The sequence below is a fragment of the Engraulis encrasicolus genome, unplaced genomic scaffold (assembly GCF_034702125.1).
Source record: "Engraulis encrasicolus isolate BLACKSEA-1 unplaced genomic scaffold, IST_EnEncr_1.0 scaffold_31_np1212, whole genome shotgun sequence".
NCBI lineage: Eukaryota > Metazoa > Chordata > Actinopteri > Clupeiformes > Engraulidae > Engraulis > Engraulis encrasicolus.
In genome coordinates this window covers 464,053-488,692 of record NW_026945610.1, presented here as the reverse complement: position 1 = coordinate 488,692, position 24,640 = coordinate 464,053, and the positions used below count along the sequence as shown (strand labels likewise).

Sequence of the window (24,640 nt, the reverse complement as noted above, 5' to 3'; positions counted from 1 at the left end):
GACCCCACAGGTGCCCCGAAGATGCCAGCGCCTAATTGCTGACCAATCACATCAGAGTTTATGATAGCACATACCCAAGAGGAGGAGGATAGGGAAAAAAAACAAAAAGAACGAAAAACAACTATCCTGCTCTCGTTCCTACATGCTACACATGGGAGACATATATGGTCTGTCTGTCCCTTGTTCCGGCAATGGCGCCGTCTGTGATGTATAGCTTCCAGGAGAATAAACATACAAGGTCATAGTTCAGCGAAGTGGTAAACTCGTCTGGGACAACCTTGGGAGAGATGTCTCCTTCTGGTACAGATGTCACATAACTCAAAGACAGAGAGAGAGAGATAACTCAGTATAACCAGAAACACAGAAAGCTTATATTTTCAATAATACATGCAGAGAATTTCTTAACACACACCTCTTTATTTCTCAACATTCTCATGACAGTCCTTGAATCCATTATATACAATATGTCAGTGCTTCCAAAAGTTTTTCACATGACACACTCCTTGGAGCACTTCATGTTCATAGTAGGCATAGTTTTTTTTGTTCTCCCGTGCCGTCAGCCGGCGTTTTATTAACGGCTGATGATCAGCATTCAATGTAACGAGGATGGATTTCCTGTTGTGAAGGGTGCTTGCTGAATAATGCTCAGAAATTAAGCCTATATTAATTGTGATAAATATAAAAGATGACGAGATTGTTATCTATGAAACGTTGCCTGCAGAACGGAGGTCGCAGCTGTCAATCAATACAGTCAATCGCGCAAAGAAGAGAGAAGGAAGGGGAGAGACAGAAGTAGTTTTCCAACTTAGTCCTACAGCTTTCCAACTTGACTGCTCTGGTTTTATTCATGTTCAGTGTTCCTTGCCTGTTAAACGAAAGTGATTTGACGACACGTCCACGGTCACCAAGTGCTCTTATCCAGCCATAGCCAAATTTGCGCGAAAGAGAGTAGGATGGGAATGAAGGATGGAAATTAGGCTACTCCCTTGGTGTGGACAAGACAATGGTCTCTGGCATTGAGTGTTGTGGCATAGGCTAGTTGTGAATGATGGTTGCCGAATTGGGTTAAGCTCTTAGCAACAGTATCTCTGGTTATGCTTTGATGCTCTTTTCTCCATAAATATTAGATGACCTTTAGAATTTAAAAGCGTCTATTTTCACACCAATGCGTAACCAAGCCATCAATGAAAATGTGCACAAACGTCCATAACATGACAGCCAACACATTTTCACAAAAAAAATCTGTGATCGATTTGCGCATCTCAATTCGGATGGAAAATGTTGCCTTCTGCACGCGCACAAGTCAAACAACAATGTGGTGCTTGCGCGCCAGCAGGTGGACCACTTTAGAAAAAAGAAAAAAACAGGTCTTGGTGTAGGAGCCCTATAGTACTTGACGTAATGTAGATGACTGTCGTGAAGTGTTCATATTTATCTGGGCCTAGCACATTTTTAAAAATGTAGGCCTGTTGGTTATGTCAGATTAGGCCTGCATTTTCCCTCCTATGATCATGCGAGCAGACGCGCAATGAGAACATGGCGTTTCCTACATTCACATTTATTAGTTTTTTTCCTCACCTACAACTGTGTAGGCTACGTGCATAGTAAAGTACTGGGACTGATTGCTAGATTACTTTTTTTGTAGAAGGCCTACGTTGCCATTATTCTTTGCCATTTGATTTTTTTTTTCTTCCTGCATTTTTTTTCTTTTAAATTCCAAATCTTCTCCCGTACCCTTGCAATGATGTCGCGTACCCCCAGGGGTAAGCGTACCCTAGTTTGGGAAACACTGCAATATGTCAATGAATGTTGTTTACAATGTATATCATAATCTACAATGTTCATTTTTATTCTTGTATTCAAGCTATAACATAATTGAAAATATTTATTGTTTAGGTAGGCATAACCCTTTCCCTAAACGTATATAATTATTCCTCGAAAATGGCAAATACAATGTTAAAAATGCTTGAAAATCATTCTGAAAGATTATATATTCAAAGATGGCCTCTCAACGTAATTTAATTAATATTGCCGTGTTCTCAATTGTTATTGAATGTGTTACGCGTTGGTCCTGTTTTAAAAAACGTTCTGGTTGCTTTGTTTCAAGACGTTTTTGCAAGCTGGCAAGGTGGCTTGTGGAGAAACGAGAGAGTGTTCCGTGTTTCTTGTGGAAATGCGTCTCTGATTGGCTCACTCCTCCTGCTCTCAAAGAAACGCGTCTCTGATTGGCTCAGTCCTCCAGTTCTTGGAGAGAATGTAATGGGAAACAGAGTCGCCACTTCCCCGGGTGGTACTGCACTATAGGAGGCGTGCAGGCTCCATTCAGGGCTGTGCTCTTTCGACAGCGACTCCTAGGCGAGCTGCAGGCACGGAGCAACCGGAGTGAGCAGGCTTTATGTATGAGGCTTTGTGCTGTGTGTGTACCTGAGAGTAGCAACCAGCTGATAGCTAAGCTAAGCTATGTTTCGGGCCACCAGACGTCGCTTGTTTTGAAAACAAGCAGAAAAAAATTACTCGACATGTTTTTAGATAAATGGGTCGATATAAACCTTTGTGGGCAACGCCTTCTTTCGACGTGACGAAACACAGAAAGGCTTTCGTGATTCGCTCGTTTCTCTGCATTATTGATGTAAATTGGGAAATACCGGGAAACACAGCCAGGAGAGTTGACGCACCGCTATGAGAGCCTTGCAAGTGAGTTTAACTTGGGGTGACCGTCCGATCTTCGAAAGGAGTGAGTAAAACTGAGTTTTATCGGAAGTTGGCCTTTAAAAATCCTTTGTTTGCTGATATCATTTTTCGAGGCTGATTTCACTACCATGTCTCATGGTACCTCCACATTTCTTAGAACCCATTCGCACACCCACCTCAGCATGTTGTGACTGTGATGCAATATGTTTCAAGTGGATATTTTTGTGATTGGTTTCATTTGTCGTTATCTGTGAGCCACAATCATTTAGTGGCATGAAGTGAAAGCTTGACATGTTTCCAAATAACTTTAAAGGGGTAATCCGGTGTGAAAGGGGTTACGTAGTGTTAACTAGTTATGCTGAGGGATAACTTTTGCCACATACCTCACCCTCATAGGTCCCCTGAAAGCGCTAGTTAGCTGATGCTAACATAGTGTGTTTGCCATGGTTAATCCGGGCATCGAATTAGCCATCCTTATAAGCCTGTACTTTCCACCTATTTGCGGGCCTCAAAATTACTTAACTCATTGGCTGCCTTGGGCGGCGAATGATGTCATTTCGAATAGTGACGCCCCCTGCCATTGACGGCGTCCGCCGATAATTGCGTTTTTTACAGCCACGCCTTGAGGACGGTCTGACCTATGTTGTGTATAAATGTCACGCCTATTACATCCTGTAGGTGGCAGAAGTGTCCTTAGGAACAGTCAGGGTAGGGTATTAGCTCAGAGGAAGAGGAAATGTCAAGACAAAAACATCCATTTTTACTATTATAATCTCAAAAGTAGCATAGCAAAATTATTGAAAGTAAAGCACCTGTGACAGTAGTATACTTTCTTGCCCTCTGATTTTAACACAGGTCGGCTACTGAGTTCTGTGTCAGAGCCTCACAAAAAAAACTTCCTCTCATGAACTACAACTCCCCCCTTTTGCTATCTAGCTAGTAGGCATTGTAGCTAGCTTGCCCAAAATACACCATGTTCAACCAGAGATCTGTGTGGCAACCGTTTCATTTTGGATATGTGATCAGCCTACACAATATCAGGATGATGCGTACAAAAGATCATCTAACAGGAAAATACAACAGTATGGGACTGGTGGTGATGTGTAGTCACCTCAGTTGGGAATGCTTGGCTATAAAGTTTGCTACGCTAGCTAGCTAGCACGAAATCGCTAACAACTTACAACTAAGCCTAAATAAAGGAGCCTTGGTAAGTCAACTATTTTTACTCATTCTACAGTTGCTTTTTATGGATCTGTATAGTATGATCAGCTTACTGTATCATCAAAAAAAGACAGGGGGTTGCAGATTCTTGGAACAGAGTAGCCTTTGTGTCTGGTCAGATGCATTCAGCTCACATGAGAAAGCATTGCACTTAGCCTCAGACCAGCTAGCCTTCACCACTCCAATCGGCTTGTGAAATGTTGGATATGTGATCAGTACTTTATCAAAAGAAAATTCATTGAACATATGACAAGATCACTATAGCAGAAACATGATGACAGTAATCATCAATTTGCAAATTGTCCGCTCTGCCAAAGAAGCTGCAGTAATAAGCTAAGCTGGACTGCCTGCCTGCCTGCCTGCCTGCCTGCCTGCCTGCCTGCCTCCCCGCCTCCCCTTCACACACACACTGTATGGGGGGAAGAAACAAACCAGCTGTGATTTGTTCCCCAACAAGAGGACGACAGGCTAAACAGAGGGAGGACGATGAGACAGTATTTCTGTGAGTTCACGGAGTTACATGCACCCAGAGCTGTATGGCTCTATGGCTCTGCATGCACCGGCTGTCATGATCCATTGTGCGCGCCAGCAACAAACCAAAACACTCTTGTTTTCGAGCCCACCCCCGTTATATTTCAGTACATTATTAGGTTGAAAAGATCATACAAACGATCTTTTGTTCAGGCTACAGATGACAGAAGACTCTGTCCTAACAACTCCAAACCTATCAGATGCTATTACAATGTCAGTATGGGCAAAAAAGTTTGCAATTATAAATTATAGTTATACTTCAAATGGCGTTTTCTCAGCTTTTTGGCTAGAAAGGAGCATTTTGGCGAATTCCACTTATTTTCAACAGATGATTATGAAAGAACGGAAAGGGGTAGAGAAACACTGTTTTTTTCTGATGACAAATGAGAGTCTAATCTGTGTTTTGATAGGTATGGTGTTGACCTAGACACAGAATTCAATTTTCTGTGAGCCTCCAAAAAACACCCAAAATGCTGAAAAATCTCTGGCACTCAGAGTTACTCTTTTATGAAAATGGCTGGCAGCCAATGAGTTAAATGTTCATTCCATAGAGTCGCGGGGTTGTTGACATGTAACAACACCATTCTTACAGGGTGTCGCAAGCACTGATATCCAAGTGCAGAGATAGAATCAGCAAAAGAGATGTGTCCAGTGTGTCTACTCACTACTTTTCCGGTGTTACTGCACTCTAGGGGCACCAACGAGTGAATGCAGACTCCATTCTAATGAATCGGCTGAGCTGTCTCGAGAGCGCCCTCTAGGTGAACTGCAGGCATGGGTGGATAACCCCTTTAAATACGTAGGGTATATAGTTTTCAATTTCTGGTACAAGCGACAAAAATATTAATCTACTTCATGATATTGTAATTAAGGGAACTGTACCTGTACAGCATTTAAAGGTGCGCTGTGTGCAATGGTAGCCAGATTAGACATTGCAACTAAACTGTGCTGCCTATTGCCAAATGTGATGTTTTCATTAATATTTACAAAGTCATTGTAGTAAGGTGGACCTTTAGATGTTAGTTTTCCTAAAATAATAAATCACCAACCTGCTACTTGTAATTGCACGACTACGCCACTGGGGGACTTCCACCCCAGAGTATATTTTGATGTCAACCAATAAGGCACAACAGGTTCGGATAGAATGGACAAGAGACGTACCTTTGTTTAAAGGAATAACAATCTTTTCTTTATTAATACAATTCAAATCAATAGTTAAAAACCCTGCGCCGCTGAGATAAAAACAGTAATGCTCAAGAACGGGGCTGGCTGCCACAAGATTTTCACCGAGCCAGGCTAGCCGGGCAGGCTTACTAGTCAAGAATAAAATAGTTCACCACTCGTGCACGAATCCAAGGGCCTATGGTAAACACCAATCACACACACACGCTCATAGGCTCACTACGCTATGTAAGTGATTAAATGACAATAAGTGTGGATATCCACTACACACAGAATAAATCTGTATAATCACACTCAAACTACTAGTCTACTGTATGGCCCTGCCCCGACTAGAGCAGCCTACAGGCCTATTGTTAGATCTGACTCGGGGATTGAACCCGGGTCGCTGGCTTAGCAGGCTGGAGTGCTAACCACTGTGCTATGGTCCAGATAAAGTTCAGACTCAAATGCAGAGGTTCAAATCAAAAAGTTGTCTTGTTTATTCCACAAAAACTCAGAAGATCCACCACAGAGTCCAAAAATCAGTTCAGCAAAAACCGAGGGAAAAAACCAGAAAATCCAAAATTAGAAAAATTGCTTGGCAACCAAAAAGCACTTTAAAAATCAAAACATCAAAAACTACGAGCAGCAAAGTCCAAGAACATAGAAGTTTGTCAAAAAATTCAAAAGCGCTCACCGTGGCCGTGTGGAGTCGACAAAGTCTCAGCGGCCAACAAACAGAAAATCAGAACTTAAATACACCAACTAATTGGTCACATGACGAAAACTCATTAACCACAGGTGGTGAGGAACAAAAATGGAGGGAAACACAAAAGAAGGGTGTGGCATGGAGCACATGGCAAACCAAAACACAAGATCAAGCACATGTCACAAAAACCAAAACAAACAAGGCAGGTAAGTGTTCAACAGTGACCCCTTGAGGTCAAAAAGGGACAGAGCACCCTAACAGGCCTAGAACTGTGACAGCCAAACCCCGTAAAATAGCAATGTGACAAGCGGAAGCGGCGGACAGGTAAAAGAAAATCAAACAAACAAACAGAAAGGCTAAAATATTTTGGCTATGGGCAAAACAGCGGTGAGCAGCTGCCGCAAGCAGTCTGCCCACAGAGACCCTCGACGTACTCTGAGGTGTCTGGAATCAGGTGAACACACACACGGATCAGTACATGTTACATACAATTAGTGGACAAATGTTTAACATGAGCTACGCATGTGACAAAGAATATTTACAAGCTCACCTCCACCACACTGAGAGGGGGGAAGCCACAAGACTGGGGTTAGACGCCACGGGAACTCTGGCTCCTGAGAATGAACAATATATGTTTAAATACACAGCTCTAGCTGGTTGCAGTCATCTAGACAAAACTGTGATCACACATACCTTGCTGCACCAGTAGCAAAGGCACAGGGCAACATCAGCGAATACCGGCGGGAAGGCTCCAAAGAGCCGGTCTAATTCATCTGATTTCATAAAAACAATGGCATAGCCACCAATTACAGATTAGCCACTGAGCGGCTACCTGAGTCCCATGACGTCATTGGGGTATGGGAACTGCTGAGAGACACACCTTACTTAACAGACAGTGCTCCCTGTTACATCAGGTCAAATTTTTATAGCGCATTTCATACACAGGTGCAACTCAATGTGCTTCACAAAAAAACAAATGCAAAAGGAGAGAAAACAAGCAACGAAAAGTAGAAAGACATTTAAGTCAAAAAACATTTAAAACACCAAGATTAAAAACATATGGTAAAAAGAAAAACATAAAAATAATAAACACAAAGTAATAAACTAATATTCATTATTATGACCAAAGTACGTTAAGTAAGAAATTCAAAAAGACAGACCATGAAGAAGATCTTTCCATGTATGAAAGTTGCAGTTTTTACTGCCATAATGAATAGGCTATTAGAATTTGATTTTGGTGGTAAGTATTCATGAAAAAGGTAACATTTGCTAATTGGTAGAATGAATTCTGGAAATAAACTACTTACAAATTATACAGTGCACCTTTAAATGTTCAGTGGAACATTTTCTAAATTAATTTCAAATTCCTGCATATTTTCTAGCATTCAGCATTTACTGCAAGCTTTGCCTCCTGCATTATTATTTTTGAAGAACCTGCAAACCTACTTGCCAAACTAAATTGTACTATCGTCATGTTATACTAATATACTAAAATAAGCAAAGTAAATTCTTGAGCTCATATGTACTGTAGGTTATCTGCGTTAATTTCCCGCACATTAGTTTCAACTGATGCTGTCGGTTGCTTTCACATTTGCCTTAAGAAAAAAAGATTTCACTTAATCCCCACGAGGCTCATAGTTTATCACGGCCGTTCATCCACTTTTTCCATTTGTGTGCGGTGAGTTTTTCAATAGGCCTAGGGAATGTGCTCTCTTGGAGGCTAATCCAAGGATTCTTACCATTTAATAGCGTTTGAAAACGCAATGTCATTGAGTGAGCATACCTTCTCTCTTGAGTGACCAGTTGCCTGCATCTCCTGCATCTTTCTCCCGTCTTTCCTTAAGTTTTTGCCAACCTGCCTTCACTGTCACCACCAGCTCACCATCATGTGATTAACACATAGATTGTATATTACTAACATTCTATGGGTTAGCCCACGCCTAAGACCTCAGTCGCTCTGTACACCTGCTGCCAGCATTTTTCGGATGCTGTCCGATTCAACGCCTCGTGCGCCAGATTGGACCGCACCATTTCGCAAGAGCTCAGGGGGAAGGGTAAATGACAATATAATAAAGAACTGACGAAAACGTTATGGGAATCGACAGTTGTGTGTTTAATAAGCTTATTTCCAATGACTATTTCTTTGTAATTATACATTTCTAAAAAAAAATAAAAAAGAAGAAAAAAGCAAGAATATATTATTAATATTTTATTATCCCATCCGCGGGCCGAGGGCCGTGCTGCGTTGGGCCGGGCCATTAGAATCAGTACCACCTTTCCCCCCCTAGCGGCGCCCCTGCTTGTAGTTATCGCATGCCTTGGGAAATGGTAATTTACTGCAGGAAGGTAAATTAGATTAAATCTCAAATTTCATGTGAATAATCTCATTGTCACTTTAGACCTAGTTTCTATGGTAGTATGATATATAATAATAATATGATAAGAATATTCTTAGAATCGCTGGTAATAATAAACAACATTAGACAATAGGCCTTTGTTGTCTCTCTATTCTGTTAGAATTGCAGTGATATTAGTTGGCTATAGGGACAAGTAGAGTTTGAGAGGAGCTCAGTATGAACATGTTTGTCATCTTTCCAGATTGTCAGACTGCAGCATAAGAGGAAAGGGATATGCTGCTCTGGCCACAGCTCTCAAATCAAACCCTTCACACCTGGAGGAGCTGGACCTGAGAGGAAACGACCCCCGACATGCTGAACTGAAGCTCCTCACTGATTTACTGCAGGATCCTGCCTGTAAACTCAAGAGTCTGAGGCAAGAAAGAGCATTTCACACTTAATGTACTTAATAATGGTTCCTGAATAGCAGTGTTGCCATTGGTGAAGTCTCAGTTAATCTTTATCTTTTGTTAGCCATTGTCACTTAACTAGTTCTCATATTTCTCACCCAATTATTTAAAAATGTCTAATAATGCTGTGTGTGTGGTGTGAATATTTTCCCCTTGTACAGCATGTGAAGCATGTAGTAGCTTTCAGATGGGTCCACCGACAGGCTGTTCAGCTCAACTGCATCATAACAACATTGCCATGAGTTTTATGTAACTGATCAGCTCATAATTTTTTTTGACAGGAAAAGTGACAACAAAGTCTCTGTGCAAAGGGAGCACAGTCTAAATCAGTGACAGGATGTTTAAGAACATGTTAACTTGGAAAAGTCTACAGTTATTATACATTTCTACTGAATCAGTTATAAAAGAAAAAAGCAGATGCATGCTGTAGAAGAAAGAACGTATGAAAGAATGATATGTATTTAATGTTGGAGATATGCCACAACAACTTCTCAACTGTGTTGACATGGCAATAAACTTCTTGAATCTTGACTCTTTCTCAGGTTCTAATGCTATATTCATGTAATAGTGCATGAGCAGCTTACTACATAAATACAGTGATATACCATAGCCTTTGAAACCCAATTTGTTATTCAAAGTATGCCTAAATTATAGAGACATAATTTGCTGATAGTCAATGACTGTAACCTAGGCCTATATCACGCAAATGTTAACTATAAAACATAAAACAGTGAGTATTTCTGTATACTTCCCCTGCTAGGGTGTTGGGCAGTGATACAGCAGATGAAGCCCTGGTGTATCTGACTTCAGTTCTGGGTGGAAACCCCTTACTGCTGACAGAGCTGGACCTGAGAGGGAAGATACCAGGAGACTCAGGAGTGAAGCAGTTCTGTGCTCTACTGGAGGATTCACAATACAGAGTGGAAAAACTGAGGTAAGCGGCTTTTGTGTTTGTTCTACACTGAAATACAATACAAACATCACATGTCAAATATTGGTCCCACATGGCATGTGTCACACCAAGTAATGATGCGTAACCTGCTTGTCTTAGTTGGGCATTTCTGGTTTAGAAAAGTTGAGTCAGTCTTAGGCAGTGCACATATACTGTATGCTCAGTAATTCAGTTATACCATCCAGTAGATGTAACACTGCCTTAACAGTAATTTCACAGTTTTAGCAGGGGGACAGCAATACTAATTTATCATTATTATCATTAATACATTATAATCATTAGCACCTCCAGTTCAAAAGAAAAATCCCTATGGAAACCACTTGGATTTTTATAGTCAAACACAATACAGGTGTGTGTGTGTGTGTGTGTGTGTGTGTGTGTGTGTGTGTGTGTCTGTCTGTCTGTCTGTCTGTCTGCTTCTGTGTGTATGTGTCTGTGTCTGTCTGTCTGTCTGTCTGTGTCTGCGTCTGTGTGTGTGTTTGTGTGTAATGAACATGTACTGTATGTTACTTTCCCCCCCCCCCTCTCTCTCTCTCTTTCTCTCTCTCCAGGCTTGGTAACTGCAGTATAACGGGAGAGGGCTGTGCTGCTCTGATTTCTACACTGACATCAAACCCATCACACCTGAAAGAGCTACATTTGGATGATAATGTAATTGGAGACTCTGGAGTGAAGCAGATCTCTACTCTACTCAGGAATCCAGACTGTAAACTACAAAGAATGGGGTAAGTAAAGAGACAAAGAGTGATACATGTACTGTAGACAAGTACTGTGGGCTCATCCAAAGCTGTTTTTGATTGTAGATTAAAAAGCATTTAGTCTTATTGACTTTATTGGGTTAAGATATGTGTTAAAGTTGTAGGAAACACACGTGCCTGGTGTGTGTGTGCGTGTGCGTGCCTGTGTCTGTGTCTGTGTGCCTGTGTCTAATGAACATGTACTGTATGTTACTCGGGTCCGTCCCCCCCCCCCTCTCTCTCTCTCTCTCTCCAGGCTTGGTAACTGCAGTATAACGGGAGAGGGCTGTGCTGCTCTGATTTCTGCTCTGACATCAAACCCATCACACCTGAAAGAGCTACATTTGAATGATAATGTAATTGGAGACTCTGGTTTGAAGCAGATCTCTACTCTACTCAGGAATCCAGATTGTAAACTACAAAGACTGGGGTAAATAAAGAGACGAAGACTGTAGACAAGTACTGTGGGCTCAGCCAAAGCTGTTTTTGCTTGTAGATTAATAAGCATTTAGTCTTATTGACTTTATTGGGTTAAGATATGTGTTAAAGTTGTAGGAAACACTGTTATATATTAATGCAAAGTTAGTCTAACATATTTTCTGCACATATTCATTGTAATATATCTATGGCAGGATGTTTCTGGGTAGTAATAAACTAGGAGACAATGGAGCTAAGCGTATCTCTGATCTTTTCAGAAATCCTGACTGTTCTACAGCCACTGGACTAAGGGTAGAACAACTAATGCAATAGTAAACGGAAACTGTGTGTGATGAACATTTGTGCTTCTCTGTGTTACTCAGTGTCCTTGTGTCGCTGTGTCTGTCTGTCTGTCTGTCTGTCTCTCTCTCTCTCTCTCTCTCTCTCTCTCTCTCTCTCTCTCTCTCTCTCTCTCTCTCTCTCTCTCTCTCTCTCTCTCTCTAGGCTTAAGAGCTGCAGTATAACAGAAGCGGGCGGTACTGCTCTTGCTTCAGCTCTATCATCAAACCCCTCATCACACCTGATAGAACTGGATCTGGATAATAATAAACTAGGAGACTCTGGTGTGAAGCAGATCTCTACTCTACTCAGGAATCCATGCTGTAAACTACAGACACTGGGGTAAGATATGGGTTAAAGTTGGAGGGGGCACTGTTAAATGTAAAGTTAATGTAAAGTTAGTCTACCAAGTTTTCAACATATTAACTTTAATATACCTATGGCTAGATCTAGGTAGTAATAAACCAGGGGACAAGGGGGCTTAGCAGATATCTGATCTTCCCAGAAACCCAGGCTGTGGCTAGAGAAAGGGTAGAACAACTAATGAAATAGTAAACGGAAACTGTGTGTGATGAACATGTGTGCTTCTCTGTGTGTGATGAACATGTGTGCTTCTCTGTGTTACTCACTGCCCCCCCCTCTCTCTCTCTCTCTTTCTCTCTCTCTCTCTCTCTCTCTCTCTCTCTCTCTCTCTCTCTCTCTCTCTCTCTCTCTCTAGACTTAAGAGCTGCAGTATAACAGAAGAGGGCTGTGCTGCTCTGACCTCAGCTCTGACATCAAACCCCTCACGTCTGATACAGATGGATCTGGATAATAATAAACTAGGAGACTCTGGTGTGAAGCAGATCTCTACTCTCCTCAGGAATCCAGACTGTAAACTACAGACACTGGGGTAAGTAAAGAAAGTGTGTAATAATTACACTTTCATTGTAGACTACTGCAGGTTTCAAATGATGATCCATTCCTTTCAGCCCTGCTTCCTGACATTAAGCATAAGTAACATAAAAATGAGTAACATCAGGTAATAGACCTTTTCATCTCCCCAGCTTGTCAGACTGTGGTGTAACAGGAGAAGGATATGCTGCTCTGGCCACAGCTCTCAAATCAAACCCTTCACACCTGGAGGAGCTGGACCTGAGGGGAAACGACCCTGGACACTCTGAAGTGAAATTACTAACTGATTTAGTAGAGGATCCTACCTATAAACTACAGAGACTAAGGCAATAACATGTCCATGATGTTATACTGTTTAATGAATCAATAGCAAACCAGTCTGTTTTAAATCTAAAATTGGATTTCAGCATAACATTTTGATCATAGAAGGAATGATGGTGGCTAATAACTGTTATTGTCATAGAAAAATAAGATTGTTGATATGCACAGTATGCAGTTTTGACTACTTGCAGAGTGATATTAAAAAGCAGCTACAAGTTCCTTGCCAATGGCACCATGCTGATATTGAACTCGCAAGTCTGTTAGTCATAATTACAAATGTTAGACACAGTTACAGACATGTAATAGTTGCTGAGCTCAATTGAAGTGAATGGAGCACTGTATAGTGTACTATAACCAATGTGATATCATCATCTTTTTCTCTTTTCTGTTTATGTTTTTGTAGGCTGTTGAGTAGCGGTGCAGCAGATGTAGCCCTTGTGTATCTGACTGCAGTTCTGGGTGGAAATCCCTTACTGCTGACAGAACTGGACCTGAGAGGGAAGATATCAGGAGATTCAGGAGTGAAGCAGCTCTGTGCTCTACTGGAGGATCCACACTGCAGATTCAAGAAAGTCAAGTTAGTAGTGTAATGTGTTCAATATGTGGGTCATTCTATAATTAGATTAACATTTCAGGGTTTATTTTTTGCACTGTAAATTTAAAGAAAGTCGAATTACTAAATATACTTTTTAAGTTAATTTTTTCAATATTTGTGTCACAAGACTTGATGTTTAGGAGTATAGTCCACGGGCCAGGTGAGATGTCGGTACCACTCAGAGGGGCAAAGGTTGCTTATATTTTTTGAAAAGATACATGTCTGAAGTTAACATTTTTGTATGATAACCCTTCTGGAAGTACAGCCAAGTTAGGGTTATCAGCCGTTAAAGTAACACCCCCCCATCAAAAATAAAGGTTTTTAAGATGGGTGCCTGTCTTTCTACTGACCCTTGTTTAAGACATATAGGGATGGTTAATTTTGTTATGTGTGGTATCGTTGCGAAGGGGAGACTCTGAGCTTTCATCCGACACCTTTCGAGAACATTTTGGTTAAGTATAGCCCTCCCTGCAGCTCTTCAAACATTTACTCAGACACATTTTTTTCAATTTTCGCCGATATCATCCCTTGTCTTTTCATACTGTGGCAACAGGGAGCATCAGAGAGACCTATTTAAAACTATAAAATACTGTATTGAGTGTCAGGAATCTGAAAATGTATCCTTTCACTATGTTATCCCATGTTTAGGGGGTGATTTTCAGTCTTGTATGAGGCATGCCACTTTTTGAATTTGAATTTATTTATTTACGGGGACTGCCTCTTGAGATGTGACATCTCATTCTATTTCGTTCCTACTGACCGCCAGGCGGTGCTTTAGCACTGAATGATTCATCGCATGCTCATGCAGGTCGAGAGTTAATAACAAAATTGTCACTTGTGACCCGGGTGACGCGCATGCGCATTCCATCTTACCCCGGAACTTAAGGCATGCGTGTCCCGGAAGTCCTTGCTTTTCATCTTCTCGTGCGATACATCAGGTTTGATGAGAGTTTGCGTTCCGATTAACAGTCTTATGTTTTTGCAGGGAGCTGCGGTATTATTCGCCCTCCTTTAGACTGTGAATGCAATTTTGACCTTCGAAATTGGTGAGTACTGATGCCTGCGGGCGTTTTCTTGCTCTCGCCTTACGAAGGATTTCCAGCTGCGCGTCTCACAGGTGTTCACACCTGACGGCGCCTCGCTATTGTTAGCATTGTAGCTAATGTATACGGCGTTCTGCTCTGGTGTGGGTGCATTCGCCTGTTAGCCTGTAGCGGTCGTTTGTATTTTGTGTTCGAAACGCCTTGTGTTATATTTTCACGCTCGGTAACAGTCGTATTCTGGGTTTGTTTGGTCGTGGGTGATTTCGCCGTGGGCTACCCACGGACGCCGGTGGCGTTTCCGCCGCTTCGGCTAGTACTGCTTTCTGTTTATAACTTTCTTGTGTTACACTGCTGTTATCTTTCGACTGTTACGCGTTGTCTGTATTGTGGACTGTGGGTGTTTTTCGCCCCTCGGCTTCCTATTACGTAAGTTTGGCCCTTTTTTGGATGTTGTCCGCGACTTCCCAGTGTCGCCTCCCTACTTTTGAAGAGTAAGATTTTCCTGACCGAGGGTGTTTGCGCCTATGTGCCAGTGACTGTTTCTGATTATTTCTGACCGGGGGTGTTTCCTCCCCCACGGTAGTTATTGATACTTGAGAGTGTTCCCGCTCCGTTTTGGTTCATTATTGCTGTCCAGGGGTGTTTCCGCCTCCTCGACAGTTTGACTACTACCCCTTACCGTGTTTCCACTCCTTCAGTGTCGCTTTTTGTTCTTGACAAATAGAATTTCACACTGGTATTTAACTGGGCATTCTATGTATTTCTGACCGGGGGTGTGTACGCCTCCACGGCAGTTTATACTATATTTTCCTGCGTCTTACGGCAGTCTCTGACCGAGGGTGTTTGCGCCTCTACGGCAGTGTGTACTGTTTTCCTGCGTTTTACTGCAGCCTCTGACCGAGGGTGTTTCCGCCTCTACGGCAGTTTATGTTACTTTCCTGAGTTTTACTGCAGTCTCTGACCGAGGGTGTTTCCGCCTCTACGGCAGTTTATGCTAATTTCCTGAGTGTTACTGCAGTCTCTGACCGAGGGTGTTTCCGCCTCTACGGCAGTTTATGCTAATTTCCTGAGTTTTACTGCAGTCTCTGACCGAGGGTGTTTCCGCCTCTACGGCAGTTTATGCTAATTTCCTGAGTTTACTGCAGTCTCTGACCGAGAGTGTTTCCGCCTCTACGGTAGTTTGTACTGTTTTCCTGTGTTTTACTGCCGTCTCTGACCGAGGGTGTTTCCGCCTCTACGGCAGTTACTGACTCCCTTCGTCAGAGGGTGGTTTCGCCCCTAAAGTCAACCTTTCAAGTGCCTGTGGGTGTCTGCGCCCCTACGGCGGCTACTCCTGCAATTATGTTCATGATCTGTGTGGACTGTCGTGCCCCGCTCGACCCCGAGGACGGGCACGAGCACTGTCCTGACTGCCTTGGCCTCGACCACCTGCGACAGGGACTCACTGAACTGGCTTGTACGCACTGCATGTGTCTGAGTGTGCCCACCCGGAGAGACAGGATTGCCCGGGTGGAGAGAGCGCGGCAGCCTGCCTGGCATGGCGGCCCTCAGAAGCGACGCACACACGAGCCTTCCCTCCAGGCTCCGGTGAAGGTCGCCAAGGTGGATATGGTCGCTCAGCGGATGGACAAGATGGCCTCCGAGCTGGAGGAACTCAAGGCCCTGCTCCAGCAGCGGCTTGAGGCTCCGACTACAACGGCGTCAGCCACCGCGGCGTCTGCTGCTGAGGCTGCACTTCCGGCGGTCCCGCCGGAGCTGTCCCCGATGGAGCCGGTCCATGATGAGGATGTCATCTCGACCAGAGCTTCGGAGAGCCTGACGGTGGTCGATGCGTGGCACGGTCGGTCGGCCAGCACCGGTGGTGAAGGCGACGAGGACCCTGTCTCTGGCCGTAGCTCCACGAGGAGCTCTGTGAGAGCTCAGGGGTCGGTGGTGAGACCTGCCCTGAAGATGGCCCTGGCCCAGTTGGGGCTTGATGTCCCGGCGGCGGAGCCGGCCTCCAGGAGTGCGTTTTTCCAACTGCCCGCCACCCCTGCGGGTCTTGTTGTGCCCCCGTCCGCCCCCTACGTGGACGAACTACAACGTTGCTGGGCGGACCCGAGACGCTATGTGCACAGGACCTCTGACGACCGGGCGTTGGCCAGCATGCAAGGTGCCGCAGCACTTGGCCTTGATGCCATGCCGGGGGTCGACCCGGCGCTAGCCGCCATGATCGTCTCTCCAGAAGACGCTCTGAGGCCGGACGCCCGCTGCCCCCTGCCACAGTGCCGCATCACGGACGGCTACCTTTGCCGGGGATATGACGCGGCCGCGCGCGCTGCCCGCATTGGCAATTCGATGTCCCACGTCCTGCTGGCCTTGTCCCAGTCCCTCCAGACTGCTAAGGTTGACCAGGCAATCCTCGACCTCTCGGATGCTGCACTGCAGGCGTTCGCCTACATGACGCGGGAGCAGGGCAGAGCCATGTCCAACATGACCTTGGCACGACGACAAGTTTGGCTGGCACAGTCCCCACTGGCGGAGCCTAATAGGAGGGCCCTCCGCTCACTACCTGTGGTCCCGGGACACCTGTTTGGGCCTGCTGCCCAAGACGCGCTGCAACGTGGTGTGCAGGTCACCCAGGCCAGGCAGCAATTTGCGAGCCTCCATCGGCTCCCCGCTCAAGGACGGAGGCCTACCACCGCTGGACGCCAGCCTCCCCAGAGACCTCCTCCTGCCCCACAGCCCCGTCGATCGCCACGTGACAGATTTCGTCAGCCGACGGCGGTCCAGCGGTCCTCCTGGGGGAACTCGCCTAGCCCGCGCCCCCCTAGGGGTGGCGGTAGGCGGGGCCGGCGCCAGTGACTGCCCCCTCCCGGCGGTCGGTCGCTTCACCAGTCGCCAACTGGCACACTGGGAAGCGACGACATCCGACCCATGGGTGTTGTCCGTTGTCTCCCGGGGTTACAGCATCCAGTTCGGGTCCCGACCGCCGAAGTTCCGGGGGGTACGGGTGACCAGGGTCCGGGACAACATCACGGCCCTGGCCCTACGCCAGGAGGTCCAGACCCTCCTACTCAAGGGGGCGATAGAAGAACTCGGGCCGTCCTCACAAGACAGTGGGTATTATTCCACTTACTTTATTATCCCGAAGAAAGGGGGCGGGCTTCGCCCCATTCTAGACCTGCGGCCCCTCAACAGACATCTCAAGACCTTGAGGTTCCGTATGCTGCGCACGGACGATGTGCTGTCCGGCGTCCAGGAGGGTGACTGGTTCACCTCCGTGGACCTGACCGACGCCACGTGCCCATTGCGCCTCGGCATCGACAGTTCCTACGATTCGCCTTCGAGGGAAGGGCCTATCAATTCCATTGCCCTGGCACCCAGGGTGTTCACCAGGTTTGTGGCAGCAGCGCTCGCCCCGCTTCAAAGCAGCGGGCTGTGGGTGTTTCCATACCTGGACGACTGGCTCCTGTGCTCGGAATTCAGGGAGCAGGCACTCCAGGATTCGGCCAGGCTGCTTGCTCACGTCACGGCACTGGGCATCTCCGTGAACATCGAGAAGAGCTCACTGACACCGACACAGGAGACTGTTTTCCTGGGCATCCGGGTGGACTCCCGGCGGATGACTGCGCGTCCGTCCGACCTACGAGTCGACGCCATCGTCCAAAAGGTGAGCCAATTCCGCAGGGGCACGTCCCACACACTTCACTCCTTTCAAGTGTTGCTTGGTATGCTCACTGCGGCGTCCCGCATTGTCCCTCTAGGCCTGCTCTTACTGAGGCCTCTACAAGTGTGGGTGAACGCTCTAGGTTTGCACCCCCAGCACCACCGCCACAGGCGGATCAAGGTTTCCTCCGGCTGCCTTTTCTGCATTCGTCCGTGGAGGGGGCGCTCCCGCCTGACTCACGGGGTGCCCATGGGCCTCATTGTACACCGCAGAGAAGTACTGACCACAGACGCTTCTCTGGCCGGCTGGGGTGCGGTATGGCAGTGCAGGACTGCTCGCGGCTTATGGAGCCCTCAACAACAACTGCTGCACATCAACGACCTCGAACTACTGGCGGTCATGATGGCCCTCAAGCATTTCCTACCCTGGCTTGCGGGGAGACATGTCTTGGTACGGTCAGACAATACATCGGTGGTGCACCACATCAACCACCAAGGGGGGACGAGGTCCCGGTCCTCCCTGAGGCTGACGCAGCGGCTGCTTCCCTGGGCCTATCCGCGTCTTCTGAGCCTGAGGGCGATGTACTTGCCCGGCGTTCAGAACTCTGCTGCCGATCTTCTGTCCCGGGGTCAACCTCCTCCTGGCGAATGGAGGCTACACCCGGAAGTGGTACAGGCCATATGGCACAGGTACGGATTGGCGCAGGTGGACCTTTTCGCCTCACTCGCAACTACTCACTGCCCTCTGTGGTTCTCCCTCGGGCAGCCTGTGGGTCCACTGGGCCAGGATGCGCTGGCTCACATGTGGCCGAGGACACTCCTTTACGCTTACCCGCCACTCCCTCTCATTCTACCCACCCTGGAGCGGATCAGGAGAGACGGCCACCGGACCCTCCTTGTGGCTCCCCGGTGGCCCGGGAGACCTTGGTTTCCAGTGCTATACAGCATGCTGGACGGGGAGCCGTGGCACCTCCCCCGGCGGATGGACCTCCTCTCTCAATTGGACGGTCAGCTCTGGCATCCGAACCCGGCTTGCCTGCAACTGTGGGTGTGGCCTCTCAGGGGCCCGACCCCATGCTAGCAGTGTGTGATCCAGCGGTTGCGCGTACCATCTCACACTCTCGCGCACCCTCTACCAATGCCTTGTACAGGAACAGGTGGGACCTGTTCGTTGCATGGTGCGGCGAACGGGACTTGGAGCCGACGACTTGTAATATACCGGCCATCCTTACATTTCTGCAGTCCCTCTTTGACAGAGGTCTCGCACCTTCCACCATCAGGGTGTACACGGCGGCGATATCGGCTATGCACTCCAAGGTGGAGGGCCTGACAGTGGGCTCGCATGCGCTGGTCAAGCGCTTCCTGAAGGGGGCTCTACGGCTGAGGCCGCCGCGCCGGGCCCCGACGCCGCCGTGGGATCTGCCCCTAGTACTGGAGGCATTCGAGCCTCTCGAGGACGCTGAGCTGAAGTGGCTTTCTCTGAAGACGGCCTTCCTCCTGGCAATGGCTTCGGCCAAGAGAGTAGGTGAGTTACATGCCCTCTCGGTTAGCCGGGAATGTCTGCAGTGGGGCCCTGAGGGCTCTTGGGTTACCCTATGGCCCAACCCCTCGTTTCTGCCAAAGGTTTTACCGACGTCTTATGTCAACGTCCCTCTCCGACTGGTGGCCTTCGGCTCTCCCACCCAGGTGGGTGACGACGAGCTGACTGATACCCTGCTCTGCCCGGTACGGGCCTTGGAGTGCTATGTGAGAACGACTGCCGGGTCTCGGCAGTCCGATTGCCTGTTTGTCTGCCACTCTGGGAGTAGGCGGGCTCAGGCATTATCCAAGCAGAGGTTGTCGAAGTGGATCGTAGATGCCATTGCATATGCATACACGTCCAGCGGCCGGGCGGTGCCTCATGGAGTTCGAGGTCATTCCACACGGAGTGTGGCTACGTCATGGGCGGCCCTGAGGGGAGTCTTGCTACCCGATGTCTGCGCTGCGGCATCTTGGACGTCAGCATGTACGTTTGCCCGGTTCTACAGGATCAACGTGGCAACTCGAAACTCCCTGGCCACGGCGACGCTGCGGGGCTCTACGTAAGCCTTCAGACTGGGTGCGTTGGTCTTCCTCGTGACCATGTTGGTACTAGTCATCCAGTGCTAAAGCACCGCCTGGCGGTCAGTAGGAACGAAATAGAACGGAGGTTATGGATATAACCATGGTTCTATGAGTTCCGGATGACCGCCAGGCCTTGGCTGTCACTCGGAATACTGACGAGAAGATTGCCAAGCGAGGACTTCCGGGGCACGCATGCCTTAAGTTCCGGAGTAGGACGGAATGCGCATGCGCGTCACCCGGGTCACAAGTGACAATTTTGTTATTAACTCTCGACCTGCATGAGCATGCGATGAATCATTGAGTGCTAAAGCACCGCCTGGCGGTCATCCGGAACTCATAGAACCATGGTTATATCCATAACCTCCGTTTTCAATAGGGTCCCCTTAAATCTGGACAATTCAAACAATACAAGACAATACATTACAGCACTATACATTCATTCACTCACATTCACACACGTTCAATCCACAGCCTCCTCACCCCTCCCCTCCCCTTCAACCCCATTAATACTGTGTTCTTTGTAATGGATAAGACAAGTGCATTGCGTATAGGCTGTAAAACATATACTAAAAAAATAAAATAAATAAAAATAAATAAAAATAAAATAAAAATTAAAAAGAAAATAAAAATAAAAAAAAACATGAAATTAAAATTTAAACAGGAGATAAAAAATCAAGAATCCGAGAAGGCATAAAAAAGGAAACAGGTTCACTGCAAACTGGGAGTGCATGCCAACCAGGACTCAGTGAGACTACGAGCTTGCAGGAATAACAAAAACAGAAGTTAATTTGAGTTGCAGCAATATTAGTGAAAACATGTACATGTGTTGCATGCATTCAAATACATTGACAGAGATGTCTTAAACTGTCCGAGGGTTGTGGATGATCTTATTGACCCAGGTAGTGTATTCCAGTCAAAAGGAGCTTTGTAATTAAAACAACGCTTGCCGCTTTCTTTGGAGATGTGTGGCACAGTAAGAGAAAGGTGTTCGGTGTGCCTTAACCGAAAGTTTGTATGGTATGGTATCAGATATTGTTTTAGGTAAAGTGGACAGTTGAGGTGCAGACATTTATAGATGATCAGAAAGCAATGGAACTGCATCCTTACTTTGGGTGAAAAAATGTTTAGAGAGTTATACAGAGTGCAGTGATGTGTTCTGTAGGGGCACCTAAGCACAAACCTACATATATTGTTGTAGGCAACGCTCAGTGGCTTAAGATTAGTCTCACTGGTATTCTGATACACTACATCTGCATAGTCTATAATTGGGAATAAAAGTTGTTTCATTATTCTTGTTCTGATCTGTATTGTGAAGCAATTATTGGAACGGTGCAACATCCTAAGATTACAGTTGAGCTTTTTAACTACAGAATCTATGTGTGATTTGAAAGACAGTTGGGAATCAAGCCGTACACCAAGATATTTATACTCATCAACTTCACCCAGGGGTGTACCATCAATAAAGTTCACAGCCAATTTGAATTGACTCCTTGTCGCTGATCTCGTTGGGAAAAACATGCAGAAAGACTTATTTTTATTGAGCAACAAGTCGTTGCATTGAAACCACTTTTGAATTCTGGTGAAGTCAACTTGCAGATCAGACTGAATCTTAGATAGATTAGTATTAGAATTATAAAGGACTGTATCGTCGGCATATAAATGTATAGAGCAATCTTGGCAAACAGCAGGGAGGTCATTAATAAAGATGGAGAATAAAAGAGGCCCAAGCGATGACCCCTGAGGAACTCCTTTTTCAATGAGATTATATTGAGAAAGACTTCCCTGGAAAGCCACACACTGTTGCCTAAGGTGTAAGTAAGAGTTGAACCATAGAAGTGCCTGTTTAGAAAGACCTATCGACTATAATTTGTCCAGTAAAATGTAGTGGTTTACAAGATCAAAGGCTTTAGATAAATCAACAAACAATGCACCTGTGGACATGCCTTTATCCAAAGATGAGTAGATGTCATTGGTGAACTTTAGTAAAGCTGTTGTTGTAGAATGTTTTGGCCGAAAGCCTGATTGGTAATGTGATAAGATAGATGCTGAATTAATGTAATTGTAAAGTTGGTTAAATATTATTTTTTCAAAGACTTGAATTGGGGTAACTCTGGCACGCTTCCATTTTACTGGAACCTCACCTGTACTTAATGATAAGTTAAATAGGTCAGTTAGTGGGTAAGACAGTACATCTGAAGCGATTTTTATAAACTTGGTGTCCAGGCCATCTAGGTCCTTACCCCCTGGTTTCAGTTCGGATATAGCTCTTTGCACATCAGTGGGTTGAATAGTAGAGAAGGTGAAAGAGGAAGACTCTGGATGTTGAACACAGTTGATATTGTTTAAATAGCAGGTCTTTGTGTTACAAATGGAGGCAAAATGCTGATTAAAGGCATTTGCTATTTCAGAAGGATCAGAGAGGGTATCATTGTTCATTTTAATGTTGGCTGGAGTGTTCGAGTTGGGTTTATTATTTAGTAGACAGTTTAAGTTATTCCAGAATTTCTTGGGGTTGGTGTAATCTCTACATAGGTTGTTTTTGAAATAATCAGATTTAGCATTGCGTGTCTTAGTTGTGCAGACGTTCCTTAAATGCTTGTAGGCTTCCCAGTCTTGGGGGTTGTTTGTTGCACGGTATTTTTTCCATGCCTTGTCTCTAAGTTTAAAGAGTGTCAGTAGTTCACCATCAATCCAGGGCAAGTGCCTTCCTTTTACCCTTACTGATCGCCACGGTGCATGTTGGTTGATAACAGAAAGTACTTCAGTATGGAAAAACTCATAGGCATCATCAACTGAGGGAATTAAATGAAGTCTATGCCAGTTAATATTCCGTAGATCATCTAAAAAGTGAGTTCTGTTAACCCTATTCAGACTGGGCTTTTTTGGCATTACTGGGCCTGGGGGGGGGGCTCTTTTGACCCCCCCCTCATAACTCATGAACAAAATACGGTATGAACACCAAACTTTGGGAAGATGATCTACATATGGACATCTATGAATGACGTAATTGTGGTGTCATTATCTGGTATTATGATGTCATTATGACATCATCTGATTATAATGCCCAAAATCTCGCCGTAGTGTATTTTACATCAAATATAGGTAATGCACTTAAATTTTAATGAATACATGCTTCAGATCACTTAAATGCTCACAAGGTTGTCTGATGCTAATGGAAATAACAAAAGAAATTGAAAAAGGAACAATAATGAGACTTAGATCAGTGATTTTCAGTCAGACATACCTGTCAGAAAACCGTTGCCATGGCAACGGCAAAAATGATAAACAAAATCTTTTGGTACTAAACTGTAGCCAACTAAATTTTAGGAAAAGTCACCAAGTTTCGTAGTCATAGCTTAAGTCGTTAAGGAATTACACAACATCAAAGTTGGTGCGGGCACTTTTAGCCCCCCCCCAGTCTGGATAGGGTTAAAGTGCTTCATCTGCCTTACTTTGATTATTTTAGGTGGTAGGCGTGGTGTTCTGATTTTCCATGTACAAGATACAATTGAGTGATCACTAAAGCTATCAGGAAGCACCGCAGAGTCAATGATCCTGTCAGGGTGGGTGACTAATATCCAGTCTAGTAATGGTTTAGATGTATTTCCAACTCTGGTGTCAAGTTGAGACTTTCAATGATATGTCTGTCTTTAGCCGAAGCACGGTCTAACCAATTGCAGTTAAAGTCGCCAAGAATTATCATCTCTTTAAAGAGCTAATGGTATTGCTAATACATTGTATAGAGTCAGAAGGTGAATTGGGCGGTCTGTAGATATTACCTATTAGTAGGTTTTTGTTTTCATGAAAGCAAATTTTTACACAAAGACATTCAAAATGAACAGGAATTTCTGTAGGTAAAACAATCTCTGAATGCAGGTGTGACACTATATAGGTGGCGACCCCACCACCACGTGTGGCTCTGTCAGCTCTAAATAAGGTATATCCATCGATATGAATTTCATCATCTGAGACATCACAACTCAACCAGAGAGGGTAATAACATCTGGCTTATTGTAAGCAAGCCAGGCTCTCAGATGATCTATTTTATTTGGTAAACTCCTGATATTTAGATGTATCACTTGAAACCCTTTACTTATAGTGGATTACTCTTTTAATAATAAAACAGTAAAAGGGATTGGTGGTGAAGAGGGAAAGGGCTGTGGAGCAACACACACACACACACACACACACACACACACACACACACACACACACACACACACACACACACACACACACACACACACACACACACACACACACACACACACACACACACGTCCAGGAACCATAAGACAGAAGTCTATTTCAGCTGTGTCCGCTCATAATCTTGGTGTGGGAAAGCATTGCATAAGGAATCTGTAATTCTAACTAAGTTTTATAATTAAATTGAGTATTTTTGTCATGGGGGGGGGGGGGGGGGGGGGGGGGGGGGGGGGGGGGGGGGCATTGGCAAGTTTGTGATAGACCAA

The 24,640-nt window shown here is 45.4% G+C and overlaps 1 protein-coding gene across 1 annotated transcript; it reads left to right on the top strand.

The window, feature by feature from the left end:
* The first annotated feature begins 7,563 nt into the window (after positions 1-7,563).
* On the top strand, positions 7,564-15,314 carry LOC134443415 (ribonuclease inhibitor-like). Its single transcript, XM_063193201.1, has 8 exons — positions 7,564-7,572; positions 8,868-9,085; positions 9,880-10,053; positions 11,065-11,238; positions 11,730-11,906; positions 12,611-12,784; positions 13,183-13,356; positions 15,308-15,314. Exons 1-8 carry the CDS (start codon positions 7,564-7,566, stop codon positions 15,312-15,314), a joined length of 1,107 nt encoding a protein of 368 aa, XP_063049271.1.
* Positions 15,315-24,640: the final 9,326 nt, after the last annotated feature.